The 26497-nt window shown below is 49.9% G+C and overlaps 1 protein-coding gene and 1 non-coding gene across 2 annotated transcripts; one reads left to right on the top strand and one right to left on the bottom strand.

Moving 5' to 3' along the window:
* The first annotated feature begins 4612 nt into the window (after positions 1–4612).
* On the top strand, positions 4613–26362 carry LOC103171084 (mitochondrial fission factor homolog A). The gene is made up of 9 exons (XM_029067485.2): positions 4613–4646; positions 11071–11221; positions 12993–13251; positions 15309–15439; positions 16997–17091; positions 17773–17862; positions 18890–19045; positions 21823–21901; positions 24201–26362. The coding sequence occupies exons 3-9, from the start codon at positions 13050–13052 to the stop codon at positions 24330–24332; spliced, it is 885 nt and encodes a 294-aa protein (XP_028923318.1). The 5' UTR covers positions 4613–4646; positions 11071–11221; positions 12993–13049; the 3' UTR covers positions 24333–26362.
* On the bottom strand, positions 22719–22856 carry LOC114813086. Its single transcript, XR_003760697.1, has one exon. It is a non-coding gene; the product is annotated as a small nucleolar RNA SNORA7 (small nucleolar RNA).
* Positions 26363–26497: the final 135 nt, after the last annotated feature.

Here is a 26497-nt window from a genome sequence, read left to right on the forward strand (position 1 = left end):
CTCCGATCCTGTCATCTCACCCATGTCCTCCCTCAGATCTGAAACTCACTCCCCCTCCACATACCCCAGACGGCCACCTTTCCTAACTTCAAAGCCCTATTAAAATCACATCTCCTCCAAGAGGCCCTCTCTGACTAAACCCCTCAATTGCCCTCCTCCTTTTCCCTTCTGTGTCATCTATGCATATGGAGCTGTAGCCTTTAAGCACCTTCACCCCCTTCAAGCACTTAGTACGGTGCCTTGCCCAAAGTGCTCAATAAATAGCATTGATTGATTGATTGAGCTGACTAGTATCTGGTGTGAGAAGGTGTAGGGACTAGAGAGCTGGGAATTGATGAAGAGAAGAATCCAGAAGGGGATTGAAGATAGGAGGGAAGAAGGTTTAAATCAGAGTAATCTCACACCTGGTATCTTTTTTAAGGGCTGGAGATGTACTTCTTTCAGATTGTAGAGATAGCAGATCCCTTACTTTCCTTAAATTCTTCTTGCCCCAACAGGATGGGTGTGTGATGAAGAGGGTGGCAGCTCCAGGCATAGTTCACAACTCATTTATCCCCTTGTGTCCCCTGGGGGAAGGGATACAAGTTGAAATTCCAGGTCAGTGCTTTGCTCGGTGTATCGCCTCTCCGTCACCTTCCTCCACCACTTCATATCCCTCCCCACCCAGTCTCAAGGAGGATCTCTGAGATTCCCCAGGGACCTCACAGCAGGGATCATCCCCTGGATACCTCAGGAATAATAATAATAATAATGTTGGTATTTGTTAAGCGCTTACTATGTGCAGAGCACTGTTCTAAGTGCTGGGGTAGACACAGGGTAATCAGGTTGCCCCACGTGAGGCTCACAGTCTTCATCCCCATTTTACAGATGAGGTAACTGAGGCACAGAGTAGTGAAGTGACGCCCACAGTCACACAGCTGACAGGTGACAGAGCTGGGATTCGAACCCATGACCTCTGGCTCCCAAGCCTGGGCTCTTTCCACTGAGGAAGACACCACACAGGGGAACGCCCCCTCCGGAGTGGTTTCAGGTTGCTGGAGAGTGGTGTCCCTCAGTATCCCATGTCCTCAGTATCCTCCCTAGTCCACTAGGACGATGGGGTGGATGTGGTAGGGATCCCGACATAGAAATGCTATCTGGTTAGGAGCATGGCCTAGTGGCAAGAGCATGGTCTTGGGAGTCAGAGGTCATGGGTTCTAATCCCCTCTTTGCCAGTTGTCTGCTGTGTGACCTTGGGTAAGTCACTTCACTTCTCTGGACCTCAGTTCTCTCATCTGTAAAACGGGGATTGAAATTGTGAGCCCTACATGGGACAGGGACTGTATCCAACCTACATCTACCCCAGCACTTAGAACAGTGCCTGGCACTTAGTAAGTGCTTAACAAATACCGTGATTATTATTATTAATAAGAGTGGGTATGATATTGGAGTACGCCGGTCACTTGAAGAGGGGCTGGGGACTCAGGTTGGGGGAAGCAGCGTGGTGTAGTGGGTAGAGCAAGGGCCTGGGAATTAGGTCATGGGTTCTAAACCCGGCTCCAACACTTGTCTGTTGTGTGGTCTTGGGCAAGTCACTTCATTTCTCTATGCCTCAGTTCTCTCATCTGTAAAATGGGGGACAGAGACTGGGTCCAACCTGATTTGCTTGTATCCACCCAAGAGCTTAGTACAGTGGCTGGCACAGAGTAAATGCTTAACAAATACCATAATTTTTAGGGGTCCAGGAGTAAGCAGAGGCAGTAGTCATCTCAGGTCAGATGGGAGGGAAGAAGAAGTAAAGAGGAAGGGAAGGGGCAGTTGGCCCAGAAGTGGAGATGTAAAGGGGAGCAGGATGAGAGGGGTGAAGAGGTGGGTTTAGAGGCTAAAAAACAATCCTGAAGGCAGGAGAGCTAGAGGCCTATCAATCACTGATATTTATTGAATGCTTACTGTGCGTGCCTCAGTTACCTCATCTGTAAAATTGTTACTGACTGTTAGCCCCATGTAGGTCAGAGCCTGTGTCCAACCTGCTTAGCTTGTATCCACCCCAGTGCTTAATTCATCGCCTGGCACTTAGGGTTTAATAAATACCCTTAAAAAAAAGCCCAGCCTTTTCTTGGTTCCTGAGGGAGGAAATTGCCCCCTCCACGGGGAGTTAATAATAATGATTATGGTAGTTGTTAAGCGCTTATTATGTACCAGGTACTGAACTACATGCTGGGGTGGATACAAGCAAATCAGGTTGGACTCAGTCACTGTCCCACATAGGGCTCACAGTCGTAGTCCCCATTTTGCATTTTATTTAACTGAGGCACAGACAAGTAAAGTGACTCGATTAAGGCCACACAGCAGACAAGTGGCGGAGTAGGGATTAGAACCCATGACCTTTGGACTCCCAGGCCCGTGCTGTATCTATTACTTAAAGATGAGATGAGCTTCAAGCAGCTGCTCTTATGGAAGAAAGCCAAGAGGGACACAGAAACCCAACACAGAAGAAGCAACAGGAAGGTCTGGGGGATGGGCAGGAAGAAGGGTGATCCCCCCTTCCTTTGTGCGTAAAACAGACCATGTAGATTTCTGGCACCTCAGAGAATAATAATAATAATGATAATAATAATAGTATTTATTAAGCTCTTGCTATGTGCCGGGCACTGTACTAAGTGCTGAGGTAGACACAACCAAATTGGGCTGCACACAGTCCCTGTCCCAGTAAGGCAGAGGCTATGGCCTAGTGGAAAGAGCACGGGCTTGGGAGTCAGAAGACATGCGTTCTAATCCCGACTTTGCCAGTTATCTGCTGTGTGGCCTTGGGCAAGTCACTTCACTTCTCTGTGCCTCAGTTTCCTCATCTGAAAATTGGGGATTCAGGCTGTGAACCCAACGTGGGACAACCTGATTACCTTGTAGTTACCCCCGCACCTAGAACAGTGCTCAGCACATAGTAAGTGCTTAACAAACAGTCTAATTTTTAATCTTATTAACGAGCTCTCTCCCCCTACCTCATTAGGTAGCCCCTTGGCTTAGTGGAAAAAAGCCCGGGCTTGAGAGTCAGAGGTCGTGGGGTCTAATCCGGGCTCTGCCACTTGTCGGCTGTGTGACTCTGGGCAAGTCACTTCACTTCTCTGTGCCTCAGTTTCCTCATCTGTTAAATGGGGATTCAGATTGTGAGCCCCACATAAGGCAACGTGATTACGTTGTATATACTATATGCTTAGCATATAGTAAGGGTTTAAGGATTACCATGATGATGATGATGATGATGATTAGACTGTTTAGACTGAGTCCGTCATTGGCCCAACTAACTCTCTTTCCCTCTTCAAAGCCCTACTGAGAGCTCACCTCCTCCAGGAAGATTTCCCAGACTGAGCCCCCCACCCCCATCTCCCTCTGCTCCCCCTTCCCACCCCCACCCTCTGCTCTTCCCCCTTCCCCTCAGCACTGTGCTCATTTGCATATATTATTTATTACCCTATTTATTTTGTTAATGAGGTGTAGATCCCCTTGATTCTATTTATCTCGATGATGCTGTCTTCGTTTTGTTTCGTTCTGTTTCACTTTGCTGTCTGTCTCCCCCGTTTAGACTGTGAGCCCGTCAGTGGGCAAGGATTGTCTCTACCTGAGGCCCAACTGTACATTCCAAGCGCTTAGTACAGTGCTTTGCACATAGTAAGCCATCAATAAATACTACTGAATGAATGAATTGGGCAGGGATGGTCTCTATCTGTTGCCCAACTGTACGTTCCAAGCGCTTAGTCCAGTGCTCTGCACCCAGGAAGCGCTCAATAAATACTATTGAAAGAATGAATTGGGCAGGGATGGTCTCTATCTGTGGCCGCATTGTTCATTCCAAGCGCTTAGTCCAGTGTTCTGCACCTAGTAAGCGCTTAATAAATACTACCGAATGAATGCATTGTGCAGGAATGGTCTCTATCTGTTGCCGAATTGAACATTCCAAGCGCTCAGTCCAGTGCTCTGCACCTAGGAAGGGCTCAATAAATAATAATAATGATGATAATAATAATAATGATGTTGGTATTTGTTAAGCGCTTCCTAGGTGCAGAGCACTGTTCTAAGCGCTGGGGTAGATACAGGGGTAAGCAGGTTGTCCCATATGAGGCGCACAGTTAATTCCCATTTTACAGATGAGGTCACTGAGGCCCAGAGAAGTGAAGCGACTAGCCCACAGTCACCCAGCTGACAAGTGGCAGAACCGGGATTCGAACCCATGACCTCTGACTTCCAAGCCCGGGCTCTTTCCACTGAATGAATGAATTGGGCGGGGATGTCTCTAGCCGTTGCCGAATTGTACAATCCGAGCGCTTAGTCCAGTGCTCTGCACCTAGTGAGCGCTCAATAACTACTATTGAATGAATGAATTGGGCAGGGAGGGTCAATATCCGTTGCCGAATTGAACAATCCGAGCGCTTAGTCCAGTGCTCTGCGCCTAGGAAGCGCTCAATAAATACCATTGAATGAATGATCACCTTGGCCGCCCCGGCCCCTTTAAGAGAGGGCGGGGCGTTTCCGAGGCTCCACCAATCCCGAGCCGCTCTGAGGACGGACCCGCCCCCCATTGGGCGGAGCCACGCCCCTCGGGGGGGGGGGAAACGCTGACGTCACAGCCCAGATGATGCCAGGGCGGGGCCAGGAAGAAGAGTTGTTTTCAGGTCAGTAAAGTTTGGTGCAGAAAGTGGGGTGGAAGGAGCCCAAAACGGGGTGCGGGGGTTGGGGGGGGATGCCCACCCTGGGGCCTGGCCCAAGGTCGCCTTCGTTTGGTCCCCGCCCCAAGCCCAGTGCCCCATTCCCCCTGTCACTCACTCTTTCAGTCGCATTTATTGAGCGCTTACTATGTGCACAGCACTGGACTAAGCGCTTGGGAGAGGACAAGTCAGCAACAGTTAGAGACCATCCCTGCCCACGACGGGCTCACCGTCTAGAAGGGACAAAGAGGGGTTAGGGATGTGGCTGGGTGGGGAGGAAGGGGTTGCTTATCTGCTGCTCCTTCCTTCATTCATTCAATAGTATTTATTGAGCGTTTACTATGAGCAGAGCACTGGACTAAGCGCTTGGGAGAATACAAATCAGCAACAAGTAGAGACAATCCCTGCCCACGACGGGCTCACAGTCTAGAAGGGGCAAGGAGGGGTTAGGGATGTGGCTGGGTGGGAAGGGGTGGTTTATATGCAACCCCTTCATTCAGTAGTATTTATTGAGCGCTTACTGTGTGCAGAGCACTGTACTAAGCGCTTGGGACGTACAATTCAGCAACAAGTAGAGACCATCCCCGCCCACGACGGGCTCACCGTCTAGAAGGGGCAAAGAGGCGTTAGGGATGTGGCTGGGTGGGGAGGAAGGGGTTGCTTATCTTCACCCCTTCATTCATTCATTCAGTAGTATTTATTGAGCGCTTACTATGTGCAGAGCACTGTACTAAGCACTTGGGATGGACAAATCGGCAACAGTTAGAGACCATCCCTGCCCACAGCGGGCTCACAGTCTAGAAGGGGCAAGGAGGATGTCGCTGGGTGGGAAGGTGTGGCTTATCTGCAACCCCTTCATTCATTCAATAGTATTTATTGAGCGCTCACTATGTGCAGAGCACTGGACTAAGCGCTTGGGAGAGTACAAGTCAGCCACAGATAGAGACCATTCCTGCCCACGATGGGCTCACAGTCTAGCCACTTGTCAGCTGTGTGACTGGGGGCAAGTCACTTAACTGCTCTGTGCCTCAGTTACCTCATCTGTAAAATGAGGATGAAGACTGTGAGCCTCATGAGGTACAACCTGATTACCCTGTATCTACCCCACTGCTTAGAACAGTGCTCTGTACCTAGTAAGCGCTTAACAAATACCAACATTATTATTATTATAGAAAGTAATCAGGAAGCTCACAGTCTGCATCCCCATTTGACAGATGAGGTCACTGAGGCACAGAGAAGTGAAGGGACTTGCCCAAAGTCACGAAGCTGACAAGTGGCGGAGGTGGGATTAGAACCCATGGCCTCTCACTTCAAAGCCCGTGCTCTTTCTCCTAAGCCATGCTGCTTCTCTAATAACAACAATAATAATAATGGCGGTAATAATGGTGGCATTTTCATTCAGTCGTATTTACCGAGCGCTTACTGTGTGCAGATCATTGTACTAAGCACTTGGGAAGTATAATTCAGCAACAAACAGAGACAAATCTGCCCACAGCGGGCTTTTGTTAAGGGCTTACAATGTGCCAGGCACTGTACTCAGCGCTGGGGTAGATACAAGGTAATTGGGTTGGATGTAGTCCCTGTCCCACATGGGGCTCACGGTCTCATGTAATAGTAATGATAATGGTATTTGTTAAGCGCTTACTATGTGCCAGGCACTAGGGTGGATACAAGCAAATCGGATTGGACACAGTCCCTGTCCCATGTGGGGCTCACAGTCTCAATCCCCATTTGACAGATGAGGGAACTGAGGCCCAGAGAAGTGAAGTGACTTGCCCAAGGTCACAAGTGGGGGAGCTGGGGTTAGGATCTATATGACCTTCTGACTAACAGGCTTTCACCCTATTCTCATGCCCCCTCTCCCCTCCCTGCTCTGGAGGAGGCATCCCACCCATACTGCCAGCCAGTTCCCTTGTTTGCTCTTGGCACTGTCCATCTTGGCCCCTGCCTGGGAGGTAATAATAATGTTGGTATTTGTTAAGCGCTTTCTATGTGCAGAGCACTGTTCTAAATGCTGGAGTAGATGCAGGGTAATCAGGTTGTCCCACAAGAGGCTCACAGTCTTAATCCCCATTTTACAGATGAGGTAACTGAGGCACTGAGAAGTTGTGACTTGCCCAAAGTCACACAGCTGACAGGTGGCGGAACTGGGATCAGAACCCATGACCTCTGACTCCTAAACCCGTGCTCTTTCCACTGAGCCACGCTGTGGATGGAGACAGTCTATGACTTCAAGCAGAGGGGCGGGGGTGCCAGAGGCGATCTCCTCCGCCCATTTACCCCTGCACACTATTATTCTTTGATTTTAGACTGTAAGATCCTTGAGGGCAGGGATAGTGTCTTCAAATTCTATTATTTTTTTTAAAATTGTATTTAACTGCTATGTGTCAGACACTGTATTTAGCACTGGGGTAGATACAAACCGACAAGGTTGGACATAGTCGGTGTCCCTCATGTAGTTTATAGCCTTAATCCCCATTGTACAGATAATGTAAGTGAGGCCCAGAGGAGTTAAGTGATTTACCCCAAATCACACAGCGGACAAGTGGCAGATTAGGATTAGAGCCCATGTCCTTCTGACTCCCAGCACTGTGATCTCTCCATGAGGCCATGTATTGTTCTTTCCCAAGTGCTTAGTACAATGCTCTTCACAAAAATAAGTGCTTAATAAATACCACTGGTTGATTGACTGTGAGCCCCTCAGGGGCCAGGAACGGTACCTCATTCAGTATGGTGCTTAGCGCACAGTAAGCGCTTAATAAATACTATGCTACTTTTACTAACTAGATATACTAGGTGAGGGGGGCTGAAGGCTTGAGGGATCCTTAATTGCCCACAGGAAACAACACCTGTTTAGGGCAGCGTGACATAATGGATAGAGCATGGGAATCAGAAGGTCATGGGTTCTAATCCTGACTCTGCCACTTCGTTCAGTCGGTTGTATTTATTGGGCGCTTACTGTGTGCAGAGCACTGTACTAAGCACTTGGAATCTGATAGAAACAACCCCTGCCCAACATCGGGTGCACAGTCTAAAGGGGGGAGATAGCAAAACAAAACAAGGCTGTTGTGTATCCTTGGGCAAGTCACTTCACTGAGCCTCAGTTACTTCATCTGTATAATGGGGATTGAGACTGTGAGCCCCCATGTGGGACAGGGACTTTGGGGATTTAGTTGAATCTACCCCAGCACTTAGTAATAATAATAATAATGGTGGTATTTGTTAAGCGCTTACTATGTGCAAAGCACAGTTCTAAGCGCTGGGGGATACAAGGTGATCAGGTTGTCCCACATGGGGCTCACAGTTTTAATCCCCATTTTACAGATGAGGGAACTGAGGCCCAGTGAAGTGACTTGCCCAAAGTCACACAGCTGGCAAGAGGCAGATCTTGGATTAGAACCCATGACCTCTGACTCCCAAGCCCGGGCTCTTGCCACTGAGCCACGCTGCTTCTCTGGCACAGATATCACAGTTATTATTATGGAAACCCGGTCTGAGCATTACCTTAACTGTGGTATTTGGTTAGTGCTTACTACGTGCAAAGCACTGTGCTAAATCCTGGAGTAGATACAAGTCAATCAGATCTGACACAATCCCTATCCCACGTGGGACTCACAGTCTAAAGGGCAGGGAGAGTAAGTATTGAATCAATCCCCATTTTACAAATGAGGAAACAGAGGTACCTTAGTCATGCTGGGAGGGAGGGGAGAAGGTGGAGTAGGCAGAAAACCTTGGATTTTGCCCTGTCTCAAAAATGGGAAGCTGCAAATATTATCAGAGGATTAGGCAAGTCTCTTGTGGATTGGCTGAGTCAGAAGCTCTCTTAATCTTTCCCTCTGTAAAAATAAACAAGTTCATACACATCCCCATACGGCCTAACACCCAGTCCCTTTGAATGAAAGCCCCAGACGCTCTCCATCTGTGAGAAAAGCCCTGAAGAAAGTTAGCAGGGAAACCGGATCAGTTTAAACACATTTGCCCTCCTGCAGACTGACAGCTGAATTTTCAGTCTCCGTAGTGAGACTGTGAAAGCCTATTTTCTTCTTGCTTCTTGGATTCCTATGGGCCTTCTGGCGTTTTCCCTAGGGATGAGGGAAATCGATTTTTCGCTCTTGAATTTAAAAGAAGGGGTTGGTGGGGGTGGGAGGGAGAGGAGGTGTGCATGTACCTGCATGGGTAAACATGTACACCCATCCTTCCTTTGGAAGGGTTTCATCAGGTATTGAATTGCTTTGCTAATAAGCATGTGTCTGGTTTTTAAATGGTACTTAAGTGTTTACTTTGTGCCAGGTACTGTACTAAATATTGGGGTAGATACAAACTATTCATGTTGGACACAGGCCATATCCTCCATGGGGCTCAGAGTCTTAATTTCCAGTTTAAAAATGAGGTAACTGAGGCCCAGGGACATCAAATGACTTGCCCAAGGTCACCCAGCAGATGAGTGGCAGAGTCAGGATTAGAACCCATGTCCTTCTGATTCTCCTGACTTTTTCAGGACCTGGATCTTTTTCTTCAATTACTTTTCTTCTCCCCACACTTACACACCTCAGCCCCCTTGGGCCAACACCTGCTTGCAGAGGCAGTATGGCCTATTGGGAAAAGCATGGGCCTGGGAGTCAGAAGGATCTGGGTTCTAATTCTGACTCCACCACATGTCTGCTGTGTGGCGTTGGGCAAGTTATTTCACTTCTCGGTGCCTCAGTTACCTCACCTGTAAAATGGGGTTAAGGCTGTGAGCCCCATGTGGGACATAGACTGTGTCCATCTTGATGGTGCTCTGCACACAGTAAGCACTCAATAAATACGAATGAATGAATGAATGAATGATCCTGAATCTACCCCAGCACTTAGTACAGTGCTTGGCACATAAGTGCTTAACAAATACCATAAACTATGGATTTATGTATTGCCGCTCATAGAACTTCTGTACATGTTGACTAACAGACCCTACTATTTAAGCACTTTTTCAGCTACGTGCCCATTTTTCTCTTCTTTCATCTTTAAATTATTTTGTATCCATCTCCCCCACTGGGCTGTAGACTATAGATTCATTCAGTCATTCACTCGCATTTATTGAGCGCTTATTGTGTGCACTGTACTAAGCACTTGGGAAATACAATTCAGGAACAATTCAGGGATTCAGGCAATCCCTGCCTATAACGGACTCACAGTCAGACATCCAGACAGGTAAGCAGGCCTCAGTAGCCTCATTATAAATAAACAGAATTATAGATATTTACACATCATTAATAAAAATCTATAGAATTATAATAATAAATATGTACATATATATAAAGTGCTGTGGGACGGGGAAGCGGGTAGAGCAAAGGGAGTGAGTCGGGGCGATGGGGAGGGGAGGGGGAACAGAGGAAAAGCGGGGCTTGGTCTGGAAAGGCTGTAGACCTCTTTGTCTCCTCAGTGAAAGTGTAAGCTTCCATGTGGATAGGGACTGGGTAGCTTCTTTTTTCTGAACTTCCCAAGCACTCAGTACAGACACTGCATCAGATGCTATTCAGTAAATACTACAAACAGAGCACGGTCCCGGTAGTCAGAAGACCTGAATTCTAATCCTGACCCCGCCACCTGTCAGCTGTGTGACTTTGGGCAAATCAGTTCACTTCTCTGTGCCTCAGTTACCTCATCCGGAAAATGGGGATTCAGATTGTAAGCCCCATGCGGAGTATGGACTGTGTGCAATCTAGTTATCCTGTATCTACCCCAGCCGCTTAGTGCAGCGTCTGACGCCTAGTAAGCGATGAATAGATACCATTAACACCCCTCTCCCTGCTATTTTGTATCCTCCCCTCCCCATCAGACTGTGAGCTCGTTGTGGGCAGGGATTGCCACTCTTTATTGCCATAGTGTACTTTTCCGAGCGCTTAGTACAGTGCTCTGCACCCAGAAAGCGCTCAATAAATACGATTGAGTGAATCGATAATGACTATCACTACTTTAAACTCCTTGAGATCAGGGATCGTGTCTTTTAATAATAATGATGATGGCATTTGTCAAGTGCTTACTGTGTGCGAAGCACCGTTCTAAGCGCTGGGGAGAATACAAGGTGATCAGGTTGTCCCACGCGGGGCTCACAGTCTTCATCCCCATTTTGCAGATGAGGTAACTGAGGCCCAGAGAAGTGAAATGACTTGCCCAAAGTCACACAGCTGACAAGCGGCGGAGCCGGGACTAGACCCCATGACCCCATGACCTCTGACTCCCAAGCGCGGGCTCTTTCCACTGAGCCATGCTGCTTTTAACTCAATTATTCTCTCCCAAGTGCCCCGTGCACGGTAATTATAGTGGCAGGGACTGAGGGCTGACTATGTGCTAAGTTCTGGAGTAGTCGTAACCCCTCTTCGGCCTCCCTCGGCCCCGCCGCCTCCCCCAGCCCTGGCCGGGGACGACGAGCTCAGCGCTGGAAACGAAACGAAGGCGACCGCAGCCGTTGGAGGCCGAGCACGTGCTGGACGCCCCCCGCAGCAGCAGGGAAGGCTGGTTTGCGACAAGCCGCACTCCGGGGCAGGAGACCCCGTGGCTGGGTAATCACCTGCCAGGCTTAATTATAGCAGCGGAGAAATCAGAGCCCCGCAAGTTCCCCGGGCCCAGGCTGGCCGACGCCATTCTCTGTAGTGGCCTTTCTGCCTCGCTTTAGCGGGCTTCCTCTGTGCTCGACGCTCTGCTGACATTTTCCCCTCTCTTCGGTGTGAATTTGACCTCCTTCTCGTCGGCCCCCCTCTCATCCTGACCTCTGTGGACTTACTTCCCCTTGCGATGGGGGATCAGGACCCTGGAGTGACAGGACCCGGGAGAGGCTCGAGTTCAGAAAGCAATGAAGCTCAGCCTTGGTATTCCTCCCTTCTTCCCTCCTCCCACCTCTCTCTCCCTCCCGTCTTCCCTTCTTTCCCATCTCCTTTCCTCCTTTTTTTTTCCCATCTCATATTTCTTCTCTCGTCCCCCCATCTCTTTTATTTTCCCTTTCTTTGCCCTTTCCCCCTTTCTTCACCTCCCTACTCCCCCCCCGCATTCTTCCTCCTCCTCTTCCTCCTTCCCTTCTTCCTCTTCATCCCTCTCTTCCCATCCTCTCACCCTTCTCTTCCATTGAGAAAAGGGCTGGATCTAAGACCACCTCTCTCTCGTACCTAAGCGGTCCCAGGTGCAGAGGACGACTCTTCCCCTCCCTTTGCCTCAGCTCCCCTCTCGTCCTCTTCCCTTTGTGTGCTCTCGGTCCGGTTCGGTAGCCTGGCTTCCTTTCCTTTGAATTTCCCAAGCTGCGGGGGAGGTCTTTTTTTTTGGCGGTACTTTGTTATGGAAATCTCTCCCTAGAGGGAAATAGCAGTTCATTTACCTCGATGGAGATCTGAGACCCACAGGCCCTTGGATGTCCTTTTGAAGGGAGAGGCAGGGAACTTGGGTGGGGTTAGTGAAGGGGATTGCCTTTGGAAGCAAAGGTGGAACTGTTCTTGGGAAGCAGAGTAAGAGTTCTGGCCTACGGTCCTGGATTCTCTTATTGTGGATCTTTGCCATCACTCAGTTTCTCCATCTGTCGAATGAGAATAATGATTTTTGTCCCTTCCCTACCTCATGGTGGAGGGGAATGAGGAAGTTGCATTTTTTTTTTAATTTGTTAAGCCCTTACTATGTGCCAAGCACTGTACTAAGCACTGAGATAGATACAAGCTCATCAGGTTGGATACAGTCCCAGTCCCACATGGGGCTCACAGTCTTAATCCCCATTTTACAGATGAGGTAACTAAGGCACAGAGAAGTGAAATGACTTGCCTAAAATCGCACAGTAGATTTGTGGTGGAGCTAGGATTAGAACTCAGATCCTCTTACTCCCAGGCCAGTGCTCTATCCACTAAGCTACTAGCATGGTATCGAGAAAGGTTTCTTCCAGAACTAGTGTCCACCTCAATGCTTAGTACAGTGGCTGGCACATAGTAAGCGCTAAACAAATACCATTATTATTATTATTATTATTATGTGTCTGTCCCCATCAGTAACTACAATTCATTTCCTAAAGCAGGTCCACTCACCCACCGCCGACCCCTTCATCCAGTCAGTCAATCGTATTTATTGAGCGCTAGTGTCTACAGAACTCTGTACTCAGCGCTTGGGAGAGAACAATATAGCAGACACATTCCCTGCCCACAACGAGTTTACAGTTTAGAGGAGGACCCACCCAACCATCCGCTTGGGCTTAACCCAGTTTCTCAAGACTGGGGGATTGCCTCTCTCATCAGGGTGATTCACTGCCCTTTCTCCCACCTGTCCTGCCCGTCCCGTCCCCCCCCCCCCGACCCTTTGCAGCAACATCAGCAGGACCTGGACGGGGGGCAAGAGGCTGGTCCTTCGGCTCCCAGGGTCATGGCATCCGCACTGTTGGGTAGCGGTGACCCGACTCGGCCAACGTATGACGTGGACTTCTCGGAAGCCATCAACCAGAGAATGCAGGTCCCCGTCCGGCTTAAGGTGGCGGGGGGTCCGGACCTGGAGGACCCCCAGGAGACAGGTGGAGACCTACCTCCGTCCTTCCACATGCACATCCCCGACAGGATCTCCTTGGCAGGTAGGGTGTGGGTGGCACCTCTGGCGGCCCAGGCCAATGTATTTCCTCCTTCAGTAGTGTGGGGGTGTGTGTGTGTCATGCCCTCAGAAGCGGGGCAAGGGTGGGGTTGGGGCCTGTGTCCGGGGCTTTTGCGTGGCTCTCCCCGTATCCCCCTCCCTGTCCCTGTTGCGGAGAAAGGGGCGGAAGCGGTGGGCGGAAGGGAGTCCCCTGTGGTGCAGCCCCTAAAGTAGCCTGGGTGCTGTCTTCATTAGTTGAAGCACCTCTGTGTAGGGAGCTGAGTTGGAGCTGGTGGAAGCAGGCTGGGTGGGGATGAGGGTGGAGGTGGGGATGATGCTTGGCCAGGTCCCCTGAAGGAGCCTTAGCAGGGCAAGGAAGTGGGGGATGATTCATTGATTTAATCATATTTTTGAGCACTTTGTGTGTGCAGAACTCTGTACTAAGAGCTTGGGAAAGTACAATATAATAATAAACAGTGACATTCCCTGCCCACAATGAACTTACAGTCTGGAACGGGGGAGACAGATATCAATAAAAATAAATAAAATTACAGACGTACATAAGTGCTGTACATAAGTGCTGTGGGGTTAGTAGAGGGGAAGAGCAAAGGGAACAAGTCAGGGTGATGCAGAAGGGAGTGGGAGATGAGTGGGTGATGCAAATGAACCAGAGCTCTGGGCCCTCCCTAGAGCTGAAGCCCCTAGGGGTCCCAGTTTGCCGGTGTCACTCCCTATCTGTCATCACCTGGGGAAGACGCGCCCTCCCCCCCCAAAAATGGGTGGTATCATCCCGGGAATTTTGGCGGTCTGGGTTTCAAAAGCCCCAATCCGATGTCGGAAGCTCCCGTCAGGCTAAATCCTAATTTCCATTGTGGATAGCGGTACAGTCATCTGTCATCCCAGGCCAGGAGTTGCCCCCAGCCCAGAAGGCACACCCTAAGACAGGGAGCCAGTGGCCTTTTTCCCAGAACCCTGATTGGGGTACATCTCATCCTCTTCCCAAGCCATGCTGGTGGCTCTGGGCCCCACTTCCAGAAGCCAGATCCCCTCCATGGCATCACAGAATGGGAGGTGGGGGGAGAAGTCAGCCCAGCTTTAGCCGACCTTTCCCCCAGTAACCATCACAGAGTGGGAGGGGAGAGGGTTATCAGAAACAAATGACAGTTTACTTGGAGCGGGAGTTGCTTTAGGCAGAGCTCAACTTCCAGCTGAAAAGTTTCATCTTTTTGGGGATCACCTGGTGTGTGGATTTCGCCTTTTTGGGGCACCCAGTTCTCACTGGCCACCCAGTTTCCTTTTCCAACAGCCAGAGATGATCATCCCCACGTTCCCCCCTCCCCAGATCTTGCCCCCTCAACAGTGCCTTCAGGCCATGGGCTGGGGGGTCTGATGTCAGTGAAAAAGACCTGGCCCTTGGACCCTGATGTTGGGTCCAAGAAAATAATAATAATATATAATTGTGTTTTAAGATAATCTGGTCGAATACAGTCTCTGACCCTCACGGAGTTCACAGTCTAAAGGGAAGGGAGAAGAAGTATTGAATGCCCATTTTACAGATGAGGAAACTGAAGCACCGAGAAGTTGCGAGGTCACACAGCAGTCGTATGGCAGAACCAGGATTAGTACCCAAGTCGCCTGATGCCCAGGCCTGTGCTTTTTCCATTAGGTCTAACTACTTCTGGCTGGGCAACAGAGGGAGGGGGTGCTTTGCTGTATCCAGGAGAATACAGTTTAGTGGGTCCTTCCAAACATCGGGGTGAGGGATCAGCAGCCCACACCTCAGAGATCCTCTTGATACAAGACTGGAGGAGAATGCAGGGCAAAGAGGAGGAAGGGTATCCTTCGGCCCCAGCTCTTGGGATGGGCTGTGGAGCTCTGCCTGGTTTAGGGTGGGCGACTCAGGGAAGAAAGACAAAGAACCAGGCAGGCACAGAGCCAGTCAGGCTGGAACCAGGGAGGGAAGTCCTCTAATCTCAATAGATCCGTGGATGAGGGCTGGTGGAAATCTTGCTTTCTGGGATTTGGAGCCACGTGACTCAGCATCCTTTCTTCCTTTCCTAGAGGCTACTGAGGGCAGCCTGCGGCCCTTCTTCCGACAGAACTCTGACTCTATGAGCCCCGCTGTGCCGGTTGATGTTTCAGGGCGGTTGACGACCCTCGTCAGAGCTGGGACTGCAGTGTCCAGGAGAGTGGTACTGTATCCAGGGTCAGAGTCAATTCCTGGGCTTCAAACTGACCCCGAGGGCACTCCTGCTGTTTTTAACTATCCCAGGGCCCCGGGGATGAGAGAGGTGGAGGGTGGCCCAACCTCAGTCCCACCCTGAATGAGCTGGAGAGGCAGATATTCGGGGCATATCTGGAGCTGCGTGTGGACACAGCGATTCTTGCTCTAGATCTTCATTCAGCCTCTCTCCGCAGAGCCCCGGGTTGGGCCAGATCAATCAATCACGCAATCACTGTTACTGGCGGAGCACCTCGCAAGTGTGAAACACTGTACTGAACATACGAGAAAGTACAATAAAAGCAAGAGTTGATGAAGAGGCATTGCTAGACCAAGTCCCCAATATTCAGGAGGCCAACTCTCGATTTTGTTGTGGACAGAATTGGCTGGCTTGAGTTTAATTCTCTGCCCATTCTTTGGTGGAGAGGCCAAGCGTGCCAAACAGCAGGTAGTTTCAGTAGAAGTAAAGAGTCTAGGAAGGAACAGCAGCCCCTGGAAAATTGAGAACTGACTGCCAAGTGTTGGTCACCCAGAATGAGAAAACCAGGAATGGAAACTGTGAATCCACTGCCTCAGGCTCGCCCAGTGAAGCGCTCCACATAACACTGCCCACGTGCTGGCAAGGAAATCGGATCTCTGAAATTCTTTCAGCTTAAATAAGTATTCCAAGCTGTTGGGAGTCATTCCCCGCCCCCTTTAGGGTCTCTTCTGGAGCAAACCGATCCTGACAAAGCCTGGTTTGTTGAAGAGTTTTGACCAGTGCAGGCTGTCAGCTCAATCTATCAGGTTGCAAATGTCACAGCCCATTTTAGTTCTCTGGCGAAACTCGTGACATGATAATTGTGACATTGTTTAGTGGGGGTAGAGATGTGTAGGTGAGGTTTCAGCGGGGTTGATCCCCATGCCTTCTTGCCGTTTGTTCACAAGTAATTTAGGATTGTCGCCGCACAGTTCTGCTGGGGAAAGCCGGACCGGGCAGACAGTGGCTGTCTTCACTGCGGAGATGGGTCCTGGCCGGCTCCTGGTGCTGACGCCTGCCGTCCTCCTCTCCGTGCCCGTCCTCTGCTCGGGCTGCTGGGGCATCGGGCGTGCCAGGGTGGCCCAGGACACGGGATAGGGGAGAGGACAGAAATGTCAGCGGATGCAGGAGCCTTGGGAGAAGGGGCAGCTCAACAATTGGGCTGGCAGGGGCCCCCCACTCCCCGCTTCTCCCTCCGTCATGGCTCTGCCACTAAAAATGGGGCCAACCTTTCTGAGAAATGAGAGAACATCCCCCTCCAGAGCCCGACATTTTCTCCAGCTCTTCCCACGCATCCCAGCGTATCTTGGGTCTGCATCTGCTGGGCTGAGCATCTGCGGCCTGCAGTTCCACGGGCTCTGGGCCAATTGGCCCCCTTGACTGGCCCGCCCTCTCGCCTTTGGCCCCAAAGTGGAGGGCACGTGTGTCTGGGGAGGGACTGGTGGGGGATGGCAGTTGCCAGGAGCATTCAAGCAGGCACTGACTAGAGGGGGTTTCTCTGCACCTCAGGTCCCCCCGGCCCCAACAGGCCGACTTCAGAGGGAACGGGCTCCTGGTGAGGACTCCCGGCTTCTCCTCAGAAGAGCGCAGAGTGGCCGTGATCGGTAAGGACTCTGTTCTCCTCAGGCCGCTATGGGTCGTGCCAGCCCTGAAGGGCACATCCTTGGCTCCATGGGAGAAGGGGAGCAGTCGTCCCAAAGTGGAACCCAGATTGGGAGTTGACGGTTTGACTCCCAGTTTTTACACAGATGACACGTCACAGTACTTTTCTGGGCCCCCATTCCACGTCCCCGCCCGAACACCTATAATAATCATAGTGGTGGTATTTGTTAAGCTTTTACTATGTGCCAAGCACTGTACTAAGCACTGGCGTAGATGCAAGATAATCAGGTCGGATACAGCCCCTGAGCCACATGAGGCTTACTGTCTAAGTAGGAGGGAGAATCCCCATTTTACAGAAGAGGAAACTGAGGCCCAGAGAAGTTATATGACTCACCCTAGGTTACACAGCTGGCAAGTGGAAGAGCTGGGATTAGAACACAGGTGCTCTGATTCCCAGGCCTGAGCTCTTTCCACTAGACCCTGCTGCTTCCTTTATTTCTCCCCATTATTCCTTAGTTGGATTCAGATTCGGATCGGATTCGGCTGTTTTACATTCTGTGACGTTTTGAGCCACTTGTGATTCTGAAGTGATTCTGAAGCCTAGACGTGTTTTCTCTTTCCCTTTTTTCTCCCTCTTCTCGCCTTCCCCATTTCCTTCTTTCTTTTTCTTCCCTCTGCTTCAGTCCATTTCTGCTGCCACTGCGCTGTTTGGAACTGAGTTTGAGACAATATGTTATGAGTCTGTGGGTTCAGTGTCCCTCCTCAACTTCCAGGTGGGGGTTTGTTCTGAGCTCACCCATGAGGGATGATAGGAGGCCAGGGTGGAACAGCTTAGGTGTGGGCCCCAGGTGAATTAAGGTCCCAGGACACCCTGAACTGTAATTAGCATCCTGAGGATGGGGGCGAAGGGTCACATGGCTGACGTTCAGGGATCAGAGTTTGTGGGAGCTTCTGACCCCATCTCAAGCTACAGGCCTGACTCGGGCTACATTAACAGGCTGGATTCTTGCCAGGGTCTGTCTTTTTGCAGTTTCCCCTAACTGGTTACGAGTCCTATTCTCACTATCAATCGATCAATTGTAGTGGAGCGCTTACTGTGTGCAGAGCACTGTATTAAGCGCTTGGAAGAGTAAAGTACAACTGAGTTGGTAGACATATTTCCTGCCCCCAAGTCCAGATCTTTCCGTCCTCCATTCTTCTCCTGCCCAGGCCTCCAGGAGGCTGATTCCATGGTGACTCCCGACCCCTAACACCAAGGTCAGCTGTGCCAGGACCCCCTACCCCCCAACTCCCTTTGCTGAGAAGCAGCACGGCCTAGTGGAAAGAGCATAGGTCTGGGAGTCAGAGGACCTGAGTTCTCACCCTGGCTCTGCCACTTGTCTGCTGTGTGACCTGGGGAAAGTCACTTAGCGTCTCCTTGCCCCTGTTCCCTCCTCTGTAAAATGGGGATCAGGACCGTGAGCCCTTTGTGGAACAGCACTGTGTCCAACCCAATAATCTTGTATCTACCCCAAGTGCTTAGTACGGTACTTGTCACACAGTAAGTGCTTAACAAATACCACAAAAACACAAAAACACAATTAGTTACACAATTAGTGAGTGGCCTCTGGGACCAGGCAGACAGATCTCTGTTTCTGCTATCAAAGCTTCCCTAGACACAGTTTTGGGCTGTTACCCACAGGGAGGGAAAGACACCAGTCTACGAAACACCAAGATTCATTCATTCATTCAATAGTATTTATTGAAGATTGTAATGAGTGTGTGTGTGTACGTGTGCACGTTTGCACCCACACTTTACAGGCCAAAGAGGGGCTCCAGCCCTGCCCCTGTCTGCCCTCCCATCATGCAGGGGAACAGGATCTTCTGCCTGCAGAACGTCTTCCAGACGGTGTGGTTCCTGGGCAGCCTCCTCTCTCACCGTCTTCAGGCATCTCTCATGCCCCAGGCCCAACCCAGGTGACCAGTCTCCTGCGTGCCTCTGGCACACACTGTCGTGTGTGTGTGAGTGTGTGTGCGTGCACGCGCACACGCATGTCCCTTCTCCCTGTGCTTTCTAACCCTGAGTGAGCAGCAGAACACAAGGGTGGGGAAGGGGTACTTGAGGCTGGGGTGGTCTTTGGGCCCCTGACCCCCGGTTCCCTTCTTATTGGCTCAGGACCAATTTGAGCCAGGCTGCAGCCTGGGCATGAGACAGAGCGGATCTGAAGGAAGAGAGAAGGAATCTTAGAGACCTCTCTCCCCAGAATCATGGGAGCGGAGGGGGTGGAGGCAAAAAAATATTCCTGATGGAGCTGCTAAGCAGGGCTCAGGCCCTCGCCTGGGTGGCATGCTCCCTGCCAGCCAATGGCGACACTTCCAAGTTCACACTCTGCTTCCTGCTTATTTCTTGGCTGAGTTTCCTCCTGCAGGAGGCCGCCTGGAGCGGTGGGAGGGCAGAGGCGGAGCCGGAGACAGAGCTGTGGTGGAGGGGCAGCGGGGGCTGCCAGCTGCCAGCTGCTCTGAGTGCGTATGTTTGTACCTCACACATCCCCGAGGCAGGGGGTTGGATCACTCTGCTGTCCACGATTCCCTGGCCCTCAGTGCTCGACGTTTGCATACTTACCCTCAGAAGAATCCGGCTGCTGCCTCGTGTGCTGAGAGTCTCCCGTGGGGTGGGCAGGCCCTGGCTTCCTTGCGGGGGTCTCCAATGTGTGGCGGTGCGGAGTCGTAGGTACCAGGGTGGGGTTTTGGCCAGAGACGGGGCAAATTGGCAGGTCTCCCTGCTCCACCTGTCAGTTCTTCTCCCCAGACCCTGGTTGTGTGAACTTTGCAGTTGGGTCCTGCCTCTACAGTCTGCCTCTTGGTCTCCCAAGCCCTGCTCCCCTTGGACTAATTTATAATTCTGGGAAGCAGCACAGCCTAGTGGAAAGAGCATGGGCCTGGGGGTTCTAATCCCAGCTCCGCCACTTGTCTGCTGTGTGATCTTGGGCAAGTCACTGAACTACCATCTGTAAAATAGAGATTAAGACTGTGAGCCCCATGTGGGACCTGTACTGTGTCCAATCTGATCAGTTTGTATTCACCCCAGCACTTAGTACAGAGCCTGGCACATAAAGAAGCAGTGTGGCTTAGTGGAAGGAACACGGGCATGGGAGTCAGAGGTCATGGGTTCTAATCCCGGTTCTGTCACTTGTCAGCTGTGTGACTTTGGGCAAGTCACTTAACTTCTCTGTGCCTCAGTTCCCTCATCTGTAAAATGGGGATTAAGACTGTGAGCCCCACGTGGGACAACCTGATCACCTTGTATCTCCCCCAGCGCTTAGAACAATGCTTAGCACATAGTAGGCACTTAACAAATGCCATCATTATTATTATTATTAACAAATACCATTAAAAAATAATAGTCTGAACGAGCAACTGAAGAACCCATCCCTTCCAACCCGCCAAGCCCCTGGGTTCCCAGCAGAGCGGGGAGGATGGGACCGTTTCTCGTTCTTGATAGTCTTGGGAAAGCAGAGTCCTGGTGATGATTGGCATTCTCATGGATTGTTCTCTAGTGTGTTTATGCTGCATTCTTAAAGGTTGAAGGAACCTGGCTAAGCGCACTGGAGGTGGCAAATAATGAGAGGAAATCCGATGCCCTAAACTCTTGTCAGCCTCAGAGGGCCAGCATAAATGCTGGCTTCTTAAGATCCCTCGATAACGTATGTTTTTTGTTAAGCCCTTATTGTGTGCCAGACACTGTACTAAGCGCTGGGGTAGATACAAGATCATCAAGTTGGACACAATTCATGTCCCACATGGGGCTCACAGCTTTAATCCCCATTTTTACAGAGGAGGTAGCTGAGGCACAGAGAAGCGAAATGACTTTCCCAAAGTCACACAGCAGACCTGTGGGGGAGCTGGAATTAGAACCCAGGTCCTTCTGACTCCCAAGCCCATGTTCCTTCCACTAGGCCATTCTGCTGCTAACCCGCTTCCCTAAGGGCCTGATTCCCTGGAGGAAATAATAATAATAATTATGGTATTTGTCGAGCGCTTACTATATGCCAAGCTCTGTTCTAAACGCTAGGGTAGTTACGAGGTAATCAGGTACTCCCACGTGGGGCTCGGAGTCTTAATCCCCATTTTACAGATAAGGTAACTGAGGCACAGAGAAGTTAAGTGACTTGTCCAAGGTCACACAGCAGACAAGTGTTGGAGCTAGGCCTGAGACTGTAGGAAGGATTGAGCTGGTAAGGTAGTCTCATCTAGAAATAGTAGTCCTACTAGTAACATTCACTGAGCTTACACTCAGTGCAGTCCACCCAACTAAACTCTCAAGAAGGACACAACCAGGGAGTGACCACATGCGTGTGCAGGCGTCTAAGTGGTTTTCTCCATTGTGCGTCACCCAGGGGGCCAACTGACTTCCGGTGTCAGAAGAATGTTCCCCTGTGCCCTAATCACGTTTCAGCCAAATGGTAAATCTAACGACCGCGTTATGGCAAAACCGGGTCCGTGCAGAACAAGTGACTGTACAAATGAACAGTAAAGAAACAGGGAAGAGATGATGGTCTCTGGGATCAGGGGTTGTGCTTCGGGGTTATGGTGAGGGTCTCCCCGGACCTTCGTGTGTTAACATGTGGTTGCGTAACAAGACTTGGTTATCGTTCATGTCTCTGCCAGGCGTGTGTGTGTATGTGTGTGTACGTATGTGTTTGCCCCATTTTCCGCCAGGCAATAATATCACTTTTTTTTTTTAACGTCCACAGCTCTCAGGATCCGGGCCCAGTCCTGGAGGCCTCCTTGGAGGACATGGGTGGGTCAGAGATCATGGCAATGAAAAAGCAGGTGAGAACATGGAGGAAAATGCAGTTTGTCGGTCCTGGACAAGAATGACCCCAGAGAGGAGCGGAGGCTCTGAGTACTGAGCAAGAGCTGGAAACGCAGTGCAATGAGTTCTGATCCTGACTGTGCCTTTGGACCTGTTCCCTGTAGGGGAAAGCACTGTGACCTAATGATAGCACACAGGTCTGGGAATCAGGAGACTTGGGTTCTAAACCCGCTCCTCCACATGCCTGCTGTGTGATTTTAGGCAAGCCCCTTAACTTCTCTGGGCCTCAGATTCCTGACCTGTAGAATGGGGACTGAATACATTCATTTCATTCAGTAGTATTTATTGAGTGCTTACTATGTGCAGAGAACTGTACTAAGCGCTTGGGATGTACAATTCGGCAACAGATAGAGGCAGTCCCTGCCCAATGACGGGCTCACAGTCTAAACGGGGGAGACAGACAGCAAAGCAAAAGAGAACAAAACAAAAACAAGACCTGTTCTCCCCCAGAATTCTAGCCCCATGTGGAATATGGACTGCATCTGATATGATTGTGTTAAATCTACCCTTTTTCGGCAAAGTGCTTGGCACATGTTTTCTTGTGCTGTCGAGTCGTGTCCGACTACAGCAATGCCATAGACATTTCCCTCCCAGAAAGACATCCCTCCCAGAACGCCCCACATCTATATGCAACCGTTCTGGCGGCGTATCCATAGAGTTTTCTTGGTAAAAATATGGAAGTGGTTTACCATTGCCTCCTCTCGTACAGTAAACGAGTCTCTGCCCTGGACTCTCTCCCATCCTGCTGCTGCTGCCCAGCACAGGGGAGTTTTGACTTGTAGCAGATTGCCTTCCACTCACTAGCCACTGCCCAAGCTAGGAATGGAATGGGTAGGCCTCTGCTTGACTCTCCCTCCCATAGTCGTGACTGGTAGAGTACTGGAAACTCTCCAGGTGTGACCTTGAGAGAAAGCTTGGCACGTAGCGAGCCCTTAAATATCATTATTGTTATTATTACATAGGGCTGTTGACTAGCAGCGTCTCAAAAACCAAGTTCAGCACTCAGCTCCCTTGCTGATGGTGAGCCAGGGAATGAGCATGAAGCACTGGCATCAGCGAGAGGGAGAGGAAATGGGTTAGCCGGTCTTGGTCTTGGTCTCCCTCAGCGAAGACCCAGCGAGCATCATCCCAACACTTGCTGCAGCACTCAGTCTGTCTTGCGGGGGTGATTTACGGGGTAGGAGTCTAAGATAGCCGACTCGACTAAGGAGAAGGCAAGTCCCTGCTCTCAAAGAGTTCATGCACAGAAGAGAGCAGCAACAAAGGATACAGTAGCTCAACACGTTTTAGCAACTACACTCCAACGGGCAGAAAAGTTGCTAAAGAGAAAAGAGAGGCCAGCACCCAACATTTGACAGATATATATGAATAAATATTTATATTCAATCATATTTATTGGGCACCTACCATGTGTACCTAAGCACTTGGGAGAGCACAATACAACAATGAACAGATGTATTCCCTGCCCACAACGAGCTTAGAGTCTAGAGAGGGGAGACAGACATCAGTATAAATAAATTACAGATAGGTTCATAAGTGCTGTGGGGCTGGGAGGAGGGGAAGTACAAAGGGAGCAAGTCAGGGTGATATATATATATGTTTTGGAAGTATGGTTTCATTTTACTATTTTTGTTAGGGCTTTTCTCCTCCCTCTGTGTGTGTCTGGTGGTGGGGAGTGAGGAAAAAGAGTGATAGAAGGGAGAAGTTACTCAGTTGCTTGTCTACATGGATCCACTTAACCCTCTCTGAAATTTTTATAGCGAAGCTTCTTCCATCCCAGATTCTGGGTTTTGTGGTATTCTCTGGTCTCCACTCTTTCCATGTTTTTTCTCTTCCTGGGAATCTCTTCTGGCCCATTTGAACCTCATCTTACTCCTGGGGTTTTGAGGTCCTGGGGTTATCAATTCTGCTTTCTCCCCATTGCCCACCAATCCCTTTTGTCGTCTAGTCTCTCATCCCCAGCTCCTAGTATCCAGGTCAAGTATGGCTCTAAACCAGTGACAGACAAAGGGTAATCCAGCATTACCCGGCAGTCTCTGGGGTACATTGCCCTTTTCCAACGGAGGAGTGGAAAATAGTGGCACCGTCTCCCCTCCTGGCTACGCCATACTGGATGTCACCATTTCCCAGAAGCCTGTGCATTGGCAGCTCTGTTCAGTGAGTTCAGAACAGGAACTCAGTTCAGGAACTTGCTGGGCCTGCTGGGTGAAGGTGGGCTGGCCCTGTGCCCATCTGACTGGAGTTTTTGTTTTGCAGCTGTACAAGATCTCTAGGAGGCTGCAGTCTCTGGAGGAGCAGTGCACTGGCTGGAAGCAGAAAGAACTACTGCTCTACTCCATGCTGGTCTCTGCCTGCGTCATCAACACGTGGCTTTGGATGAGGAGATAGACAGTAGCTGCTCCCCCCGTCTCCCCTCCCACTTCAGCACTTCTCCCTGCCCCAGAAGAACACACGGGTCAAGATTTGGGGACAATGCTTTTCATGGACTTTTGCTTCAAAGACTGAAACTAGATCACTCCAATCTCCAGACTGATGACTCCAGGAAGTCACCTCCCCCATGGCCTTTTTCTGGGACAGGGTGGACCTAAAATGTAAGGGAGGGAATGGAGGAGGGGTGCCACACTGCATCCTAGGTAAGGGGGTGTGGAGGGGGTTTGAGGAGGGCAAGGGAAGGAGGTGTACTAGTTACCATGACAACTTGGATCCTGAAAATATTTGCCCGTCATGCCAACGTACCTCTGTTCCTCTGAGCCAGAACTGGTCAGATTGGTTAGGTTAGGGACTTTGCCTGTGTAGTTTCAAGGGAGAGCTCCAGTTAGGCAGCGGCAAAGTTAGAAAATGGTGTGGGTGCTGGTGTTGAACGAGAGCTGTGGTGGGTGCAATGGAGAGCATTTGGGTTATAGAACAGGAGCCCAGGGCATTTTGCTTGCTGGACAGCCAAGTAGTTGTTTTAGGGAGGGTGTCTGCTGAGCCAAACCCTCCCCAACGCACTATTCCTTTGTGTGAAGAGGTAAGTGCTACCCTTGGCTGGTCTACCTGAAGCAAGCCACATCGGAGGGGTGGAATCCTTGGCGTCCCATTCCGACAAGCATTCCGGGATCCTTTGGGCTGACGACAAATGACCGCTATGAGGGTTATGGAGCCCTCTAGCTAGACATGGGATTGGAATTTGGACCTCAAGGGAGATTTTTGGAAGAACCTCATGGAACTGAGAGAGAACTGGGCTACCTTGATTCTTCTCTGTGTGTCGCTTCAAAATGCTTTTCACATCGTTCTCTGTGATTTTTCTATGACCGCTGAATCCCCAAAGGATTCAGGCCAAATATTCTGCCTCATGACTGGGTGAAAGCAGTCATGTGGTGAGCCAACACCTATCTATTGTTTACCTATTCTACTGTAGACCCCTGATATCAAGGTTTAGAATGAAGAATGGTTAGAATGGGCTAGGGAACCTATTCACTGATGTAAGTCCCTGCATCTTGATTAGAACTATAGAACCATGGAATGCCTGCTTCCACTGAGAATTCTCCTTATTAATCTCTGCTTCCTGAATGGACATGAACAGTGATTTGTTTACCTTCCTTCATCTCCACTCTAGAATGTTTAACTGGGCTATTGGGTTTACATGTAAGGAACTAGTGACTTTCAAATTGCATGTAACAATAATGATATTGTTATTAATCGTGAATTAATCAAGGCAATAGGAAGACTTTGCACTTTACAGACTTTCCTCTTAAACCATCAGGCTTCTTGAGGACCACATAAATATTTTCCCCATCTTCTCTGTGTGTAAGTCCAAAATGCTTTTCACATGGTTTTCTGTGATTTTTCTGTGTCCACTGAATCCCCAAAGGATGCAGGCCAAATAGTTTGCCCCATGATGGTATGAAAGCAGTCATAAAGTACCATTACCTTCCTCAAGCCCATTAGTAAGACAGGGGTAGAATAAAGCCTCAGATATTGAATTTGATGCTCGGATGCCTGTTTCATCCTCCCTCTCTTCCCATCCATCAAGATTGATTTTGGCAGAAGTCAATATCTCTATATTGTTCAGCCAGTAATGAAATTGTCTTGTGTATGTGTGTGTGTATGAAAATCTGCTCTCGGCTTGAGTATTGCTAGAGATTGATTTGTTTGTTTTCTGATGGTTCCCTGCTAGCACATAACTGAAGACATTTCCCATGAGGATTTGAGAGTGAATAGTTATCCCATTTCTAAAAAATGAATTGAGTTGCCTGGTAAGAATGGGAGGTCAGCTACTGAATATACCACCACTAATTACTGGCCAGTTTCCACCGCAAGTGTCAATCTGTCATATTGTATTTTGTACAAGGCTCATGCCCTGGGGAACCTGTTTTTACAAACATTGAGATACCAATAAATAAAAAGGAAATGTACCAGAAACATCATACCCTGGGGATCCTGACTCCGTCAACTTTTGTCCAATAATTGGGATTGCAGGTGGAGGCTCGGGGTAGATAGAGGGGGGTCCATGACTTCGTGGAACAATTTCTCTGAGAGGTATAGGTAAATCTTTGAAATTTACCCTGAAC

The sequence above is a fragment of the Ornithorhynchus anatinus genome, chromosome 6, assembly GCF_004115215.2.
Source record: "Ornithorhynchus anatinus isolate Pmale09 chromosome 6, mOrnAna1.pri.v4, whole genome shotgun sequence".
In the NCBI taxonomy this organism is placed as follows: Eukaryota; Metazoa; Chordata; class Mammalia; order Monotremata; family Ornithorhynchidae; genus Ornithorhynchus; species Ornithorhynchus anatinus.

Bases quoted from the DNA above. Each gene is read 5' to 3' on its own strand.
- LOC103171084 (XM_029067485.2), top strand. From the start codon at position 13,050: ATGGCATCCGCACTGTTGGGTAGCGGTGACCCGACTCGGCCAACGTAT. The intron at 17,863-18,889 runs GTGGGGGTTTGT...CACACTTTACAG, and splicing joins TGTCCCTCCTCAACTTCCAG to GCCAAAGAGGGGCTCCAGCC. The intron at 21,902-24,200 runs GTGAGAACATGG...TTTGTTTTGCAG, and splicing joins TCATGGCAATGAAAAAGCAG to CTGTACAAGATCTCTAGGAG.